This window comes from Belonocnema kinseyi, chromosome 9 (assembly GCF_010883055.1).
Source record: "Belonocnema kinseyi isolate 2016_QV_RU_SX_M_011 chromosome 9, B_treatae_v1, whole genome shotgun sequence".
NCBI lineage: Eukaryota > Metazoa > Arthropoda > Insecta > Hymenoptera > Cynipidae > Belonocnema > Belonocnema kinseyi.
Genome location: NC_046665.1, coordinates 106,541,126 through 106,560,102, shown reverse-complemented (window position 1 = coordinate 106,560,102; position 18,977 = coordinate 106,541,126). Strand labels below are relative to the sequence as shown.

Here is an 18,977-nt window from a genome sequence, read left to right as displayed (position 1 = left end):
TTTTAATACCATTTTTTTATATTTAAATATTTTTCAATATTATGAGAATTTTGATTCAGTTTAAAAGATATTTAGGAATTTTTAATTCTTCTAAACTTATAAAAGTCCTGAATATCTTTTCAATTTTGACTCGGAATTTTTCCTAAAATTTAATAAACTCCTATAAAATGAAAAAAAAATGTTTGAAATTTTACATTGAAATTTTTTCCGGGGATTAAAAAATTGGCTGATATCTTAAATTTTCAGGAATTTCATTTTTTGTTTCGAGATTATTCAGTTATTCCCTAAAATTTCAAACAAAATCTGGAAGATTTTCATTTTAAGAGTCGATAATAAAATGTTCAATATTACCGACTGTGATGCCATGACGTAACCTAAAAATGTCAACTGACACTTTGTATATATCTCACTGGCACCAGAGCACTTTTGTTTGTGAATGAAAAAATCGAATTCCAAAGTCTTCCAACAATTTAAAACAATTTAAAAACCAATGCGCTGACAAATTAAATAATAAAATTAGCCTCAGAAGAACAGAACTATATGAATCGCAACTAAAAAAATGATTAACTCTCCCTGAGAAGAATTAAGGACGAGAATTTGTCTCAACGATGTCAGGGACTAAGGTAATTATTTAATAGACCATGTGTATTTAATAATATCACCTGAAAATACTGCATGAGCTTTTGTTTTTAATAACTTTATATTTCTTTTAAAAAGTGAGGTTATCTCATGGATGTGTTTTTTTTTATTTTTCCAGTTTTCTGTAAGAATCTTTTTTTTCCGTAATCATTTAATATTATATGTGCGTAATTTGACAATTTGGAATAACAGAGTGGAGGTGATGTTGAGGATCATTTGAAGAGACAAGGATCGTTTAGAAAACTCGTGCCTGCAAATCCGAATGCAGAATCGCAATTGGGTATGTCTGTAAAAATGCTTGAACGTCCTAATGTGGCTCAAACTAGCAAGGAATATGCTGCATTTCTTCAGGAATATAATATTCTTTCGGAATAGTAAGTTACTTTTATTATTAACTTATATTAACGCACTTTTCGCCTTTTTTTTAAAATTCTTTTGAACTTTTTTAAAAAATTTATTTGATTTTAGTAATATACTCCGAAGTCAAGATTTAAAAGGAATTTATGTGATACCTTCTGCACAAAATCCTTTCCGTGAGTATTTACTTTAAGAGAGTGTCTAATCTGCCATGAAAAATGGGAATTGACAGGGAAATTTTTTTAAGGTCAGTGAATCTTCTCGAAATCGTGCTCAATTTTTTTTAAAGTACAATATAAAATTGAATAACTGAAAATTTTACCATTTCAGTTGAATATTCCATAACTTTATTTCAAAATTCATATCTTTGCTTAAACAATAATTTTTTTCAATTACAAATTTAACTGTTCGATTTTTGGTTGAAGAATTATCTTTTTTAGTTCGAAATTCATCTCTTTGGTTTAAAATAAAACTACTTTGTTCAAAATTGTTTCTTTTTAGTTGAAAATTCAACTATTTCGTTAAACATTCATGTATTTTGTTCAAAAATCGTATGCTTTTTGGTATAAAATTAATCTTTTCGTTTGAAAATTGATCTTCTCGTATGAAAATTCATGTTTTTCGCTGAAAAAAAATTACTTGGTTGATACTTGGTTTATAACTGAAAATGCAAATATTCCAATTGAATATTCCATCATCTTAGTTGAAAATTTATCTCTCCAGTCGAACAATAATTTTTTTTTAACTACAAATTTAACTATTAAATTTTTGGTTGAAAAATCAACTTTTTTAGTTGAAAATAAAACTACTGAGTTGAAAGTTAAAATCTCTTGTTAAAAATTCATCTTTTTTGTTTTAAATTCACCTTTGCCAGTTAAAGATTTACAATCTTAATTGAAAACTCATCACTTTATTTGAAAATGTAACTATTTTTCTGAAAATTAGTTGTTTTTTTTCAATTTTTTTTTTAACTTACAATTTAATTATTTTATTTTTGGTTGAATAAATTAATCATTTTTAGTTGAAAATTCATCTCTCCGGTCGAACAATAATTTTTTTTTAACTACAAATTTAACTATTAAATTTTTGGTTGAAAAATCAACTTTTTTAGTTGAAAATAAAACTACTGAGTTGAAAGTTAAAATCTCTTGTTAAAAATTCATCTTTTTTGTTTTAAATTCACCTTTGCCAGTTAAAGATTTACAATCTTAATTGAAAACTCATCACTTTATTTGAAAATGTAACTATTTTTCTGAAAATTAGTTGTTTTTTTTCAATTTTTTTTTTTAACTTACAATTTAATTATTTTATTTTTGGTTGAAAATTAATCTTTTTCAGTTGAAAATTTACGTCTCTTTTTAAATCGTCTTTTTTTGGAAGAAATTAATCTTTTTGGTAAAAAATTCATATTTTTGTTCATAATTCAACTACATAGTCCAGTTAATAATTCATCATTTAATTGAAAATTCATCTTTTTGGTTTCAAATTCAACTATTCCAGTTGGAAATTAATCATGTTGGTTGAAAATTAGTTTATTCTTCGTTCTATTTTTGGTTGAAAATTGAATTTTTTTTTGTATTTAGTTGAAAAATGGTCTTTTTGCTATAAAATTAATATATATTTTTTTTTTGAAAATTAATCTTTTTGGTTAAAAATCCAACTATTCCAGTTTACGATTCATCATTTCAGTTAAGAATTCATAATTATCGTTTAAAATAAAACTACTTAATTCAAAGTTAAACTCCGTTGTTAAAAATTCATCTTTTTGTTTGAAAATTGGTAATTTTTTAAACTAAAAATATAACTTCATTTTTGGTTGATAGTTTATCTTTTTTGTTGAAAAGTCACGTTACTCTTCTTGGTAGAAAATGAATCTTTTTGTTTAAAAATTCAACTATTGCAGTTAAAGATTCATAATTTTAGTTGAAAATTCATATTTATGGTTGAAAATAAAACTACTTAGTTGAAAGTTAAACTCTGTTGTTAAAAATGCATTTTTTTGTTTAACAATTTTATCTTTTTGTTTACAAATTAATGGTCTTGTTTTCAAATTCATTTATTCGTTGAAAATCCAAGTTCAATTTTTGGTTGAAAATTCATCTATTTAGTTTGACATAAACTTCTTATACTAAAAATTGAACTATTCAATTTTTGGTTGTCTAGTAATATTTTTTAGTTTATAATTCATGTATTGTGTTGAAAATTTCCTTCTTTTTGCACAGAAGTTAATCTTTTTGGTTGCTAATTTATCTCTTAGGTTAATCATTCAAATTTTTTTTAGTTTAAAATTCAACTATTTGGTTGGAAATTCATGTATTTTGTTAAAAAATGGTATCTTTTTTCGTATAAAATTGATCTTTTCATTTGAAAATTAATCTTCTCGTATGTACCTTTTTCGTTGAAAATTCAACTATCCCAGTTAAATATTCATAATTTTAGTTGAAAACAAATATTTTTCGTTTAAAAAAATTACTTGGTTGAAAGTTAAATTCTTTTGTTAAAAATTAACTTTTTTAGTTTAAAATTTGACTATTCCAGATCAAGATTCATTTGAGTTAAAAATTCATCACTTTGTTTGAATATGAAAATATTTTTTTTGAAAGTTAGTTTTTTCACATTATTTTTACAGCTGAAAATGTAAATATTCTAATTGAATATTGCATCACTCTTAGTTGAAAATTCATCACTTTGAGTTAAACTCAGTTGTTAAAAATTCATCACTTTATTTGAAAATGTAACTATTTTTTTGAAAGTTAATAGTTCTTTTTAATTTTTCTTTTAACTGTAAATTTAACTATTCCTATTTAATATTTCATCATTTCAGTTGAAAATTCATCCCTCTGCTTGAACATTAATTTTTTTAACTGAAAATTTAACTAATTTATTTTTGGTTGACAGTTAATCTTTTTTAGTTCAAAATTCACGTCTTTTTTGGTAGAAATTAATTCTCTTGGTTGAAAATTAATGTTTTTGTTGAAAATTTAACTACATGATCCAGTTAATAATTCATCATTTAATAGAAAATTCATCTTTTTGGTTTCAAACTCAACTATTCCAGTTGAAAATTTTAATTGGAAATTCAGCAGCTTGGTTGAAAATTAATTCTTTCTTCGTTCCATTTTTGGTTGAAAATTGATCTTTTTTTGTTTGAAATTTCTTGTATTTTTTTGAGGTATTGTCTTTTTTGGTATAAAATTAATACTTGATTTTTGGTAATTCATCTTTTTGGTTTAAAATTCAACTATTCCAGTTGAAGATTCATCATGTTAGTTGAAAATTCATCTCTGTTTAAAAATTAATTTTTTTAAACTGAAAATATAAGTATTCAATTTTTGTTTCATAATTTATCTTTTTTAGTTGAAAAGTCATGAATTTTTTTTAATTCGTCCTTTTTTGGTTGACATTAATATTCTTGGTAGAAAATGAATCTTTTTTGTTTCAAATTCAACTATTCCAGTTGAAGATTTTAATCGGAAATTCATCAGCTTGGTTGAAATTTTTTTTCACTAAAAACTTAAGTGTTCTATTTTTAGTAGAAAATTGATCTATTTTTTTAAATCCATCTATATAGTTAAAATTGTTTTTTTGTTGTGAAATATTATCTTTTTGGTTGAAATTAATCTTCTTAGTTGAAACTAAATCTTTTTAGTTAAAAATTCAAATGTTGCAGTTTAAGATTTATCAATTTTTTGGTTGAATATTCATCTTTTTCGTTTAAAATTCGACTATCCCAATTGAAGATTTATCAGTTTAGTTGAACATTCATTAGTAAAGTTGAAAATTTGTCTTTTATAGATGAAAATTCAACTTTTTCTCTGAAAATTCAAGTATTCCAGTTAAATATTTATAGTTTCAGTTGAAAATTCATCTTTTTGTTTTAAAATTCAACTATTCCAGTTGAAGATTCATCATTTTAGTTGAACATTCATTAGTTTTTTTTTAGTAGGAAGTTAATATTTTTGTTTAAAAGTTAACGGTCTTGTTTTCAAATTCATTTATTCGTTAAAAATTCAAGTTTTCCAATGAAATATTCATAATTTTATTTGAAAATTCATATTTAAAATAAAAATGCTAGATTGAAAGTTAAATTTTTGGTTGAAAATTCCAGTTAAATATTTATAATTTCAGTTCAAAATTCTTTTTTTGTTTTGTTTTAAAATTCAACTATTCCAGTTGAAGATTCATCAGTAAATTTTAACATGATTCGTTTTTCTGTTATAGAAAGTTAATATTTTTGTTTAAAAATTAATGATCTTGTTTTCAAATTCATTTATTTATTGACAATTCAAGTTTTCCAATTGAATATTCATAATTTTATTTTAAAATTCATAAAAAAAACTGCTTGGTTAAAAAATAAATTTTTGGTTGAAAATTCATCTCTTTGGTTGGACATAAACTTCTTATACTAAAAATTTAACTATTCAGTTTTCGGTTGTCAATTAATCTTTTTTAATTAATTATTCATGAATTTTTTTGAAATTTTTGTTGATACAGTGCCCTTTTTGGTATAAAATTCAATTATTCCAGTTGAAGATTCAACATTTTAGTTGAAAATTCATCTCTTTGTTTAAAAATGAATTTTTTTAAATTGAAAATATAATTATTTAATTTTTGGGTTGATAATTTATCTTTTTGAGTTGAAAAGTCACGTCTTTTTTTAAATTCGTCTTTTTTGGTATACATCAATCTTTTTGGTAGAAAATGAATCTTTTTAGTATCAAATTCAACTATTACAGTTGAAGATTTTAATCGGAAATTCAGCAGCTTGGATGAAAATGATTTTTTTTTTACCGAAAACTTAACCGTTCTATTTTTAGATAAAAATTGATCTTTTTCTTTAAAATGCATCTTTATGGTTGAAAATGAGTGTTTTTCTTAAAATTTTATCTTTTTGGTTGAAACTAAATCTTTCATTAGTAAAGTTGAAAGCTGATCTTTCTTGGTTCAAAATTCAACTATTTGGTTTGAAATTGGTATTTTTTAGTTGAAACTTTATCTATTTCACTGAAAATTCAGGTATTTTGTTGAAATATCGTATCTTTTTTCTAGTGGAAAGTTAATCTTTTTTTTAACAATTAATGTTCTTTGAAAATTCATTTTTTCATTGAAAATGCAAGTTTACCAATTAAATATTCATAATTTAATTGAATATTCATTTTTTTTTTAAATAAAACTGCTTGGTTGAAAGTTGAATTTTTGGTTGAAAATTCATTTCTTTTGTTGAACATAAACTTCTTATACTAAAAATTTAACTATTCGATTTTTGGTTGTCAATTAATATTTTTTAGTTTATAATTCATGTATTTTGTTGAAAATTTCCTTCTTTTTGGACAGAAGTTAATCTTTTTAGTTTAAAATTCGACTATTTCAGATCAAGATTCATCTTTTGAGTTGAAAATTCATCACTTTGTTTGAATATGAAAATATTTTTTTTTTGAAAATTAGTTTTTTTTACATTATTTTTACAACTGAAAATGTAAATATTCTAATTGAATATTTCATCATTCTTAGTTGAAAATTCATCTCTTTGATTGAAGAATAATTTTTTGAACAGAAAGTTTAACTATTCAATTTGTAGTTGACAATTGACCTTTTTTAGTTGAAAATTCATCTTTTTGGTTGAAAATAAAACTTTATTTTATTTGAAAATGTAACTATTTTTCGAAAATTAGTAGTTTCTTCGATTTTTTTAACTGTAAATTTAACTATTCGTATTTAATATTTCATCACTTCAGTTGAAAATTCATTTCTATGCTTGAAAATTAATTTTTTTAACTGAAAATTTAACTAATTTATTTTTTGTTGACAGTTAATCTTTTTTAGTTCAAAATTCACGTCTTTTTTTTAAATCGTCTCTTTTGGTAGAAATTAATCTTCTTAGTTAAAAATTAATATTTTTGTTCATAATTCAACTGCATAATCCAGTTAATAATTCATCATTTAATTTAAAATCCATATTTTTTATTTCACATTAAACTCTTCCAGTTGAAAATTTTAGTTGGAAATTAATCACGTTGGTTGAAAATTAATTTTTTCTTCTTTCCATTTTTGGTTGAAAATAGATATTTTTTGTTTGAAATGTTTTGTATTTTGTTGAAAATTTTTCTATTTTGCTATAATATTAATATTTGTTTCTTGAAAATTAATCTTTTTGGTTAAAAAGTCAACTATTCCAGTTTAAGATTCATAATTTCAGTTAAGTAATCATATTTATAGTTGAAAATAAAACTACTTAGTTCAATGTTAAACTCTGTTGTTAAAAATTCATCTTTTTAGTTTAAAATTCAACTATTCCAGTTGAAGGTTCATCATTTTAGTTGAAAATTTATCTTTTTGTTTGAAAATAATTTTTTTTTAACTGAAAATAAATCTAATTCATTTTTGGTTGATAATTTATCATTTTAGTTAAAAAGTCAGTTTAATCTTCTTGGAAGAAAATGAATCTTTTTGGTTAAAAATTCAACTACATAATGCAGTTAATAATTCATCATTTAATTTTAAATCCATATTTTTGTTTCAAATTAAACTATTCCAGTTGAAAATTTTAGTTGGAAATTCATCATGTTGGTTGAAAATGATTTTTTCTTCGTTCCATTTTTGCTTGAAAATTTATCTTTTTTGGTTTGAAATTTTTTGTATTTTGTTAAAAAATGGTCTTTTTTGCTATAATATTGTTTGTTTTTTGAAAATTCATCTTCTTGTTTTAAAATTAAACTATATCAGTTGAAGATTCATCATTTTAGTTGAAAATTTATCTTGTTGTTTGAAAATTATTGTTTTTTAACTGAAAATATAACTATTCATTTTTTGTTCATAATTGATCTTTTTTAGTTGAAAAGTCACGTTAATTTCTTGGTCGAAAATGAATCTTTTTGGTTAAAAATTCAACTATTCCAATTGAAGATTCATAATTTTAGTTGAAAATTCATATTTATGCTTAAAAATAAAATTACTTAGTTGAAAGTTAAACTCTGTTGTTAAAAAATCATTTTTTTTTTAAATTCAACTATTCCAGTTGAAGATTCAACAGTTTAGTGAAACATTATTAGTTTTTTTTTTAGTAGAAAGTTAATACTTTTGTTTAAAACTTAATGGTCTTGTTTTCAAATTCATTTATTCGTTGAAAATTAAAGGTTTCCAATTAAATATTCATAATTTTATTTGAAAATTCATTTTTTTTAATAAAACTGTTAGATTGAAAGTTAAATTTTTGGTTGAAAATTCATTTCTTTGGTTGATCATGAACTTCTTATACTAAAAATTTACCTATTAAATTTTTGGTTGTCAATTTATTTTTTTAAATTTATAATTCATGTATTTTGTTGAAAATTTTCTTCTTTTTGGACAGAAGTTAATAGTTTTGGTTGAAAATTTGTCTTTTATACTAGAAAATTCAACTACTCCAGTTAAATATTTATAATTTCAGTTCAAAAGTCATTTTTTTATTTTAACATTTAACTATTCCAGTTGAAGATTCATAATTTCAGTTGAAAATTCATCAGCCAGGTTGAAAGTTGCTCTTTTTTAGTACAAAATTGCACTATTTCGTTGAAAATTCATGTATTTTGTTAAAATATCATCTTTTTTAGTAAAAATTTAACTTGTTTTTTAGAAAATCCAAGTATTTGGTTAAAAGTGATCTATTTTGATGAAAATTCAATATTTTTACTTGAATAGCTAAGAATTAGAAGCGGTTTAAATTTAATTTAGTACAGTACCCACATCATTCTTGCCTAAATATTCACTGTATTTTAAGTAAAAGAAGTTGAAATAAACATTTTTTTGAATCATTCAATTTCTTGGACTTTCGAGAAAAATTCAAGAAATAATTATGTTTTTAGTTTTATTTAATTATTCGGTGGTGCTGATGCTTTGAAGAATGTGTCGCAATATATATTTTCGAAGATTTCTAAATCAACAATATTAATTTAATCCTTAGAAACTGAAAAAAGAATTTATAATAAACTCAAGTACCTTGAAAAAACTTTGAATGTCACGGAATTTTTATCCAGAATTGGAGTAGATGCCCTGTTCAACTTTATTTATTAAAATTGCAGGTAATCTTACTTTCTATATTAAAATTAAATTTTTCTCAATTTTTCTAGTTTGGTTTGGAGTGCAATTTATACGACAAGGTGTTTATCAAGGAGGAGTATTTAGATTTACAATTACGTTACCATCCAGTTTTCCGGAGGGCGGATGTCCGGTAAGATACGTTTAGTTTAAAAAAAAATTGTAATGGCAAATATTATGTTTCGATATGAAAAGTACTCTTTTATCAATTTTAGACTTAGAGTCCATTATTTTTGATGGAAAAGTCTACTATAATATATTTTTTTTTTGAGAATTCATCTTCTTTGGTCACAGTTTTTTATTATTTGATTGAAATCTTAATTATTTTGTTGAAGATTCAACAAATTACGTTAAAAATTATTTATTTTTGGTTAAAAAATTCAAATATTTTGGTAAAAACTTGTCTTTTTGGGTTGAGAACTCAACGATTTTGGTAAAAAATTCAAATATTTGCTTACAAATAAACTTTTTCGTTGGAAATTCATTTTTTTTGTAAAAAATGGTATTTTTCGATTAAAAATTCAGCAATATAAAAATTTTATATAGACAATTTTTCCTTTTTTATTGAATATTGATCTTTAGTAGAAAAATAATTTGTTTGTTTAAAAGTTGATACTTTTTAATTCAAAAGTATACCATTACATTTTTGGTTCAGAATTAATCTTTTTCGCTTAACAATTGTATTATGTAGTTAAAAAGTTTATTATTTTGTTGAAATCTCAACAATTTTGTTAAAAAATAATTTATTTTTGTCGAAAATTCAACTATTTTGTAAAAATTTTTATTTTCTGGGGTGAAAATTCAACAATTTTAGTAGGAAATTCAAGTATTTGCTTGAAAATTAAGTGTTTGGTTGAAAATTCATATTCGTCTTTTGCTTTATAATTGAACTATTTTGTTAAAAATTTAATTATTGGATTGAAAACTCACATATTTTGTTAAAAAGTCATCTTCAGTTGAAAATGCAACTCCTTGGTTGAAAATTCGCCTTTTTGGCTTGAAAATTGTTTTTCTTGAAAGAAAAATCCTTCTTAATTTCATATTTGTCTTCTACGGTATTAAAATTAATTTTTCTTTGTTAAAAATGCACCTGCTGGTTGAAAATGAATCTATTTTTCTTTAGGATTGAACTATTTTGTTGATAATTAATCTTTTGTTGGTAGAAATTTCTTTTTTTTTCGGTTTGGTTGCAAATTAATCGGTTTTGGTTGAAAATTCAACTATTTCGCTGAAAATTCATCTCTTTTTTGCTAAAACTATAAAAATTCGAATTTTTGAAAGAGCTAACAAGTCGAATATCTTAGAAAGGAATAAAAATTCAAATGTTTTTTAAAGTTTCCGAATTTTCAACTTGAAAATTCAACTTTTTAATTGAAAATTCGTCTTTTTGTGTTGAAAATACATCAATTTGTTGTTTCGTTTAAAGTTTTATCGTTTTGTAAAGAAAAATTGAACCATATATTTCAAAATTCACCTTTGTAGAATAAAAATTCAAGTTTCTTGAAATTTAAAATATTTCATTGTAAATTTAACTACTCTTAATTGTAGTTTTATCTTTTTTGTTTGAAAATTCGATCATTTAGATCGAAATTCATCTTTTCTGATTGAAAATTAACTCTTTTTTTTTTTTTAAATGATCTGTTCGGGCATAAAAGTAAACTTTTTTTTAATTCGTCTTTTTGGGATGAAAATTAATTTCTTTTGATACAAAATGTTATCTTTTTTTATCAAAAATGCGGACTCGAAATCTTAGGAATATGGTACCTACATTAATTTGATTTAAAAAAATTAATTTTTCTATTATTCCTCTTTTTTCGTAAAAAAATCATCCTATTTTGCCTGTTTTGAATGCTTTCTGGGGGCTGTGAAGACTCCAATTTGATTATCTTGAAAATTACAGACCGTAAATTTTCAAACGAAAATATTTCATCCGCTCATAAATCCCGACACGGGAGAATTAAATACTTCCTGGGGATTCGTCGACTGGAGAAAAACCAACAGGGTCTGGCAACTTATTCAATATATAACAAAAGTTTTGACGAAAGTGGATTCGAAAATGGTGCCCATTAATGAGGAAGCGTCTCTTTTGTAAGTGAGAAGTAGAAATTAATTGTATTTATATTCTCAGATTTTCAAATAATCCTGCTGCAAATTAAAAGATATCCTATTTTTAAAAATAATTTTGAATCTTTATGATAGAAAGAGATAGAGAAAATGTATCCCATTCCATAAAGAATACAAAATAATATTGATAATAATACAATATAAAAATTGCAAATAATTATTCGTTAAAAGTTTTTGAACACTTATATTCGAGCTCAAATTAAATTATAAATATTGTGAACAAGAAAGTATTATCAGTCCGTTTTTAAATTTATATCAATTTAATTTTCATAAGATTCTTTAGAAAAAAAGATTTCTGAATATTCTAGATGTCTCAAAAAAAATCTGGAAGATTTTAAAGAAACTTTATTTTATAAGATTTTACAGATTACACAGAATTTATTTTAAACCTTTAAAAAATCATGCAAAACGTAAAAAAATTGTCTTATCTTCTAAATTTTCTCAGGAATTTTAGGAACATTTTTTTATTCTTTTTAAACATTTCGAAATTCTTTTAAAGCTTCTACAGTTTTTTTTTCTTGTTTTAAAAAATATAATTTTCTAAAAATGTTTGAAAGCTTAAAATTCTTTTTGAATCTCTTCAATTGTTCTAAATACTTCTTGAATTTAGTAGATTTTTAAAATATTTTTTAATCTTATCAAATGGAAACATTTTGTTTTAAAATATCCTGTGCTCTTTCGAAATTTTAGGAAATCGTTTGAAATGTTTAAACACAATTTTTCATTTTCTCTTAAAATTCATTTTTCAAAATAAAATAGTTTACATTTTTACACAAATCTTAATAGATTTCCTTTTTTAATGTTTTCAGACTTTCAAAACATTCTAATCTTTAAAAATTATTTTAAAAATTTAATGAATTTTTTTTTTGCAAAATTAAAAAATTGTCTTAAAATCGTTTAAATTCTTCTTTGATAATTTCAAAAATCTTTTAACATGTTTTAATATCTTTGTAAATAATCTCTTAAAATTTATTTTTCAAAATAAAAAATCATTTTAATTTTTCCTAAGAGCCTAAACTTTTTTTTTCATTTTCGTGAACATAGTTAAGAACATAATTATTTTCCCATTATTAAACAATAATTTAAAATTAAAATTCTCTATTCGATCAATAATATTTCGAAACATTTAAAAATAAATTTTATGATGTAAAATTATTTATTTGGAAATTTTTTTATACAAAGTTGAAGGGGCGGAAAATCCAGAAATTAAAATCCAGACATTTCGATAAACGAAAGATGAAATTAATTTGATTATTATGGTTAAAAATCGCAACTATTTGGTGAAAAAATAATCTGTTTTGGTTGAAGATTCAAACTGTTTTCTTTGAAAATCCTTTTTTTTTAAGTTGAATTGAATTATTTTTGGTCAAAATTAAAATCCTTTGGGGTTGAAATATAAAATGTCACGTTTTTCGTTAAAACATTTTCTTCTTCGGTTTAAAATTTAACGACTTAGTTGGAAGTGGTACTACTTTGTTCAAAATGCATTTATTTTGTTGATCATGGGTCATTTCAGTTGAAAAAATTTGTTTTTGGTACATTTTTTTTAAATTTATATTTTCTAGTTAAAAAATCAAATCTTTGGTTTAAGATTCTCGTATTTTAGTGTAAATTCGAAATTTGGGAGGAGAATACTTAATCTTCTTGGTGACTAATTTATCTTTTTGGTTTACAATTTCTTTAAAAATCCAAATATTTGTTTTTAAATTCCTCTACTTTGTTAAAAATGCATCTGTTTTCGTAGAAAATTAGCTTTTTCTTATTTAAAATGTTTTAAAAATTAAAAATATAACTGTTCCAATCTTTTTTCTCAAAAATTTATCTTTTTTTATAAAATTGCAATCATCGAAAATTAAACTATTTCGTTGCAAATTTCGTTTAAGTTTATTGAAAGTTAAATTTTTTACTGAAAATTTAACTATTTTATTTCTAGTTTAAAAAATTTCTATTTTAGGTGAAAATTCAGGTAATTGTTGAAAATCCGTCTTTTTTTTGGTAGTAGAGTACTCTCATTTGTGTACTCTCATCTTCTTGGTTGAAAATTCTTTAATTCTTTCGGTAGAAACTTGAACTATTTTGTACGAAATTCGCCTTGTTTTTGGTTAAAAATTTATTTTACTAATTGGCAATTTAACTATCTTATTTTTGGTAGAAAATTGATCTTTTTAGATGAAAATTCGTGTATTTGGTTAAAATTTAATTTTTTTTTAGTTGAAAACTTTAAAATCACTTTTCAATTTTGGTTAAGAATTCATTTATTTGGTTGCAAAACACCTATTTAGTTGAAAATTAATTAATTTTGCTGAAAACTCGTTTTTTTATGTATAATTTTTACTTTTCTAACAGAAAATTAAGTTATTCTATTTTTAGTTTGTAAAATTATCTTCCACGGTTGAAAATTTTGTATATTGTATAGATTTTTAAGCTTACATTTTTAATTTAAAGAATTAAATTTTTTTTTTAAAGTTTTGAAAAAATAAAAAATAAAATTCTTTGTTGTTGAAAATTTTGGATAAAAAACATTTTTATTTAGTAAATAAATTTTCTTAATTTATCTGTACTTTAAGTAATAAAAAGTGAACCAAAACGATTTTTAAAATCAGTTCAAAATTTAAGAATTTTCAAATAATAATATTCAATTTGAAATTTTTAATTAAAAAAAAAAAGATTAATTATTGAATATTTCGCAATATTTGAGTTTTTATTTAAGACAAGTAAATTGAAACCAAATATTTTAAAATAAAGAATCTTCAACTGAATTGTTTGACATAGAAAGCCTGGAATCGTTAAAATTTCGAAGAGCCTTTAAACTTTAAACGTTACAATTTTAATCGTTGTATTTGTAAAATGATTAATTTGTAAGTGAAATTTTTTCTTTTAAAATCTTTTTAAAACTTGTTGAATATTCTCTCAAAGTAATTTTTCAAAATGAAAAATTATTTTGAATTTTCCTATGAAATCTATGAATCTCTTCAACCTTATGAATCTCTTAAACTTAATCTATGAATCTCTTAAAATTACACAAATTTCGCCTACAAATAATAAATGATCAATTGTTATTTATACATCCAATTTGTAAAGAAATTTTCTAAAATTTACTGGATTTTCTGAAAAATGTAGAAAAAATTCAATTAATTTCGACAGATATTTAGAAGTTCTGAAAAAGTTTCTCAAATAATTTGAAATTTAAAACAAATTTAAAACAACTTCTAGATTTCTCAATATTTTGAAATAAAATGTTGAAGCTTTCCAAGGTTGTTTAAACTATTTAAAAAGAAAATAATAAATAAATTTCTAATTTAAGAAGTATTCAGTTAACATTTTTTCAGTCTTTCAATATTTAATGTTTCTAGCTTAAAATTCCTTAAAATTATATAATTTTAAGTACAACATTTTTAAATTAAAAACTTTTAAATTTCAATTTTAAAAGTTCAAAATTTGACAGTTTCTCTTTGAGTTCATTCATTCGCATCTCAGTTTTTATTACCTCAAGTGGAAAATTTTTTAGCTTTAGTGTTCCATTTTTTAAATTTCATTGACCGTGAAAAATGTTTGCGAACCGGGAAAAAACCGGGAAATGATCTGGAATTTATTTCGTCGATTAAAAAGGCCACCCTGAAAAATTCATCTTTTGGGTTGAAAATTAAACTATTTGGTTGAAAATGCATTTTTTTCGGTTGAAAATTGGCTATTTGAACTAAAAATTCCGTTCTACTATTATTGGTTAAAAAATCTTTTTTTATGAAAAAAAGTTTTCTTGGAAATTTGTCTTTTTTGTTGAAGATTTATTTTTTCTGACATTTTAACTATCCTAATTTTTTGTTGAAAATGAGTCTCTTTTTGGTAGGAAAATAATCTTTTTGGTTGAAAATTCGACTAACTATTTGGTAAAAAATTCATGTTTTTAGTTAAAAAGTCATTTCTTTGTTTGAAAATTTATCTTTTCGACTTGAAAAAACAACTAAAAAGTGAAGAATTTAGAAATTTGTATATCATACAAACCCTGAATAAGGTAATGGTTAATGCGAATAATATGTTGTTGTTTTTTTACTTTGACTTCTTTTATCATTTAAAATTAGCGTCCTTTCCAATTTGAAGCGATTATTAATAAAGACAGAAAATACAATTTCTTAAATCATAATTAAAAATGCTCACAAGTACTTATTAAATCCCCCGTTTTCTATCTTTTTCAATTTTCTACTTCCAAGATGATGACTCAAACAATTGTTGCTTTTCAGATTAGAAACCAATTTAGAAGAGTTTCGAGAACGGGCCAAAAATTGCGTGAAGGAAAGCTTGAATCAAGTTTACAATCCTGCCTCAACGGAAGATCCTCATTATATAACATTTAGTCCTTACGATAATGATCTTCACGATCCGATCAGACAGGAAATATACAAACCAAGGGTATAATTTTCCTCTTTAAGGATTTTTAAATTCAGAAAAAAATATTTGCAAAAACTAATCTGCTTTTTTTGGATTTTAGGAAGAGGATGATAAAAACAAAGCAATTGGATTTTCGTGGGTTCAACCCGGATCTCTTCAAGCTTTTTCAAAACCGGAAGCAAGATAACGGATAATAATCGCTGTTTCCTGGTTTCTTATTTAGAAAAATGAATCAATAATTTGTATTTCTCTTCGGAGAGATGAATTCTTGATTCATTTTTTGAATTTTCGATTTTTTTCAATCACGATAACTTAATTTTGAAAATATTTGTTTTATCTAGTGATTTTTTCTAGGTAAAAGCCATATCTTTTTCAGAATTTTTAAGCAAAAAAATATTGTCTTACGGAATTTTAAAGACAAAAATGTGCAGCCTTTTGTATTCTAAATTGTTCTACGTAAATCAAAGGCTGGGTTTAATAACCGGAAACAAAGTGCGGAGGATTTTAATACTCATGTGTGACGTATACTAAAAATTCCCTGATTTGTGCGAATACGTTTTAATTTGAAAGTTGAATGAGCAGTATTAAATTTAATTAATTTAATTGTTAGAATCAGCAGATTACAAAGTGTTTGATTCTTTTTTTCTGATCAAAACTTTTTTAATTTGCTGATAGTAAATTAAACAAAAAAAAAAGAGATTTAGATAGTATAATTTGATTAGTATTATCGTTTTTTAAATGGAAAAACTGGAGTTTTAGTTTTAAATTCTCAAATATTTATTATTTAGTGCTAGAGTATAAAAATTAAACTCTAAGAAATACAGTTTCTTCGTTTGAGACAGAAAAAGTATTACTTTTATTGTTTCCAGTATTGTTAAATTGGAAGTATCTTGTGAAAATTATGATCTTTAATTTTAAACTGATATAAATAGGAGATTTAATATTCGCACAGGTCTTATAAAGTACGTTTTGCCTTAAGTAACCAACTAATATTATCATAGAGTTTGTTATAAAAATATTTATTATATTAAGCAAGAATATTAGACAGAGAATTGTTACACTTTATGACTGTATATTATACAATTTCGTAATTAAAAATCATTCTATACAATATTTTATTTATTTTTGTAGTTTACCTACTCAAAAATAATTTTTTTAATATCAAATAACTAATCCTGAATTAATTTTATCTTGATTAGATCAATAATAATTTTTGTGAGAGATTTATTTTAGTTGCTACAAATTATACACATGCTACAGCGCGTTAAAACAAAAAAAAATATTTTATTTCAATAATTTACAATTTTTCGCAGATTAATGAGAAAAGGGATTTGGAAAATAATAAAACTACTAAGTTTTGAATGTTTCATTCCTCTCATTTCTTTTTCATTCTTTAAATTTTAGGTATTCTTTTTAATTCTTTTTAGTTTTTTTAAATTCTCCTCAATTCCTACGAATTCCCTGGTATATTTTTATTAATTGAAATTCTCTAAATCATATTAATTCGTCTAAATTCCCTAAATTTCTTGCATTATTTTGAATTGCTTAGAATTTCCTGAATTCCAAGAATATTTATTCACAGGAATTCACATGGATAGAAGGAATTCAGGGATTGAAAAGAATTCAGGAGGAATTATAGCTTTAAGGAATTCACGAAATCGACGAAATTTTCATTGTTCCAAAAACAAAACTCTTAATTTTGATGAAAGAAATTAAAATTTTGAATCTTCACGTTCTGAAAAGTCTTTTCTCATTTTGCAGCAATTACGATTCAATGAATATTAATTTTAAATGCTTTAAATTGGGAAATGGTTTACTTTTAAGTTGTAAAATATTTCCTTTTTTTCAATTTTTAAAGTTTTTAATTAAAAAACATTTAATTCCAAACGTTTATTTAAACAATTATGGACATTTTAAGTTAGAAACTAATCGCTGGGCCTTATTATTTCTTCAACTATAAAATAAAATTAGTTTTGATTCAAATTGTTTAATTTTAAACTAATAAAACTTTTAAGGTAAAGCTGATCAACAAGATTTTTTTCTTCATTTTTTAGTTTTAAAAATGATTTCTTTTTAAAATCTATTTTTTTACTGAAAATGTAACTATTCCAATTAAATAATCCATAATTTCAGTTAAAATATATCTATGGTTTAGCATTTTTTTTACTGAAAATGTATCTATTTAATTTTTGTTTAAGAATTTACGGTTTTCAGTTAAAAATTCATATTTTTATTTGAAAATTCAATTATTTCAGTTGAAAATTAATTTTTTGTCGAAAATTAAACTATTCCATTTAAAGATTCATTATTTTGGTTTAAAAATTTGATTTTCGGTTTAAAATCTAGCTATTCCATTTTCAGATGATAACTGATTCGTTTTAGTTCAAAATTCAATTATTTGGTTGAAAATTGAACTTTTTAATTGGAAATTAATGTATTTTGTTGAATATTCTTTTTTTTTTTGGTCGAAATTAATCTTCATGGTTGAAAATTTATCTTTGTGGTTCTTAATTCAACTATGCTAGTTAAAGTTTTATAATTTTAGTTGAAAATTCATCAGTCAGGTTGAAAATATATTTTCTGTTATTGAAAATTTAACTATTCCAATTTTGGTTGAAAATTGATTCTTTTTCGTTCAAAATTCGACTATTTGGTTGAAAATTTTCCTTTCTTAGTTGAAATTTTAACTACATATTTCGTTGAAAATTTATATTTTTACTCTAAAAATCAAGTATTTCAGTTGAAGATTTATAATTTTAGTTAAAAATTAACCTCTTTAGTTTAGAATTATTTTTTTAATGGAAATCTTATCTATTCCATTTTTGGTTGACAATTTATCTTTTTAAGTTAAAAATTTATGTATTTCTTTGAAAATTCATCTTTTCTGGTAAAAATAAATCCTTCTTGGTTGAAAATTCAACTATTTTGTTGATAATTTGTCGTTGTTAGTTAAAAATTCATGTATTTTGTTGAAAAGTTTGTTTTTTTTTAAGTAGAAAATTAATATTTTTGTTAAGAAACTAGTCTTCTTGTTTTAAAAATACATCTTTTAGATAGAAAATTCAAGTCTTCCAGGTAAATGCTTATTTTTTCAATTAAAAATTCATCTTTTCAGTTGAAAATTTATAATTTTAGTTAATAATTTATCTGTTTAACTGAAAATGCATGTATTTTTTCAAAAATCGTCTGTTTAGGTAGAAATAAATTTTCTTTATTGAAAATTCTTTTTTATTTGTTAATAAATTATTTTAACTGGAAATTAAACTATTTTATTTTTGGTTGGAAATCGATCATGTTTATTTTAAAATTCAACTATTTTCAATAAAAATTCATCTCTAGTTGAACATTATTTTTTAATTATACTGAGAATGTATATTTAATGTTTTTTTTAAATTCTC

General features: G+C 22.7%; 1 protein-coding gene across 2 annotated transcripts; it reads left to right on the top strand.

Annotated features, from left to right (window-relative positions):
• The first annotated feature begins 374 nt into the window (after positions 1-374).
• Positions 375-16,630, top strand: LOC117179724 (protein crossbronx homolog). Of its 2 annotated transcripts, XM_033371767.1 has the most exons (8): positions 375-623; positions 758-763; positions 832-1,013; positions 1,108-1,172; positions 9,102-9,202; positions 10,970-11,157; positions 15,432-15,600; positions 15,680-16,630. In XM_033371767.1, exons 1-8 carry the CDS (start codon positions 609-611, stop codon positions 15,764-15,766), a joined length of 813 nt encoding a protein of 270 aa, XP_033227658.1. In that variant the 5' UTR covers positions 375-608; the 3' UTR covers positions 15,767-16,630. The 2 variants fall into 2 exon arrangements, with proteins under 2 accessions (XP_033227658.1, XP_033227659.1); XM_033371768.1 differs by lacking the exon at positions 758-763.
• Positions 16,631-18,977: the final 2,347 nt, after the last annotated feature.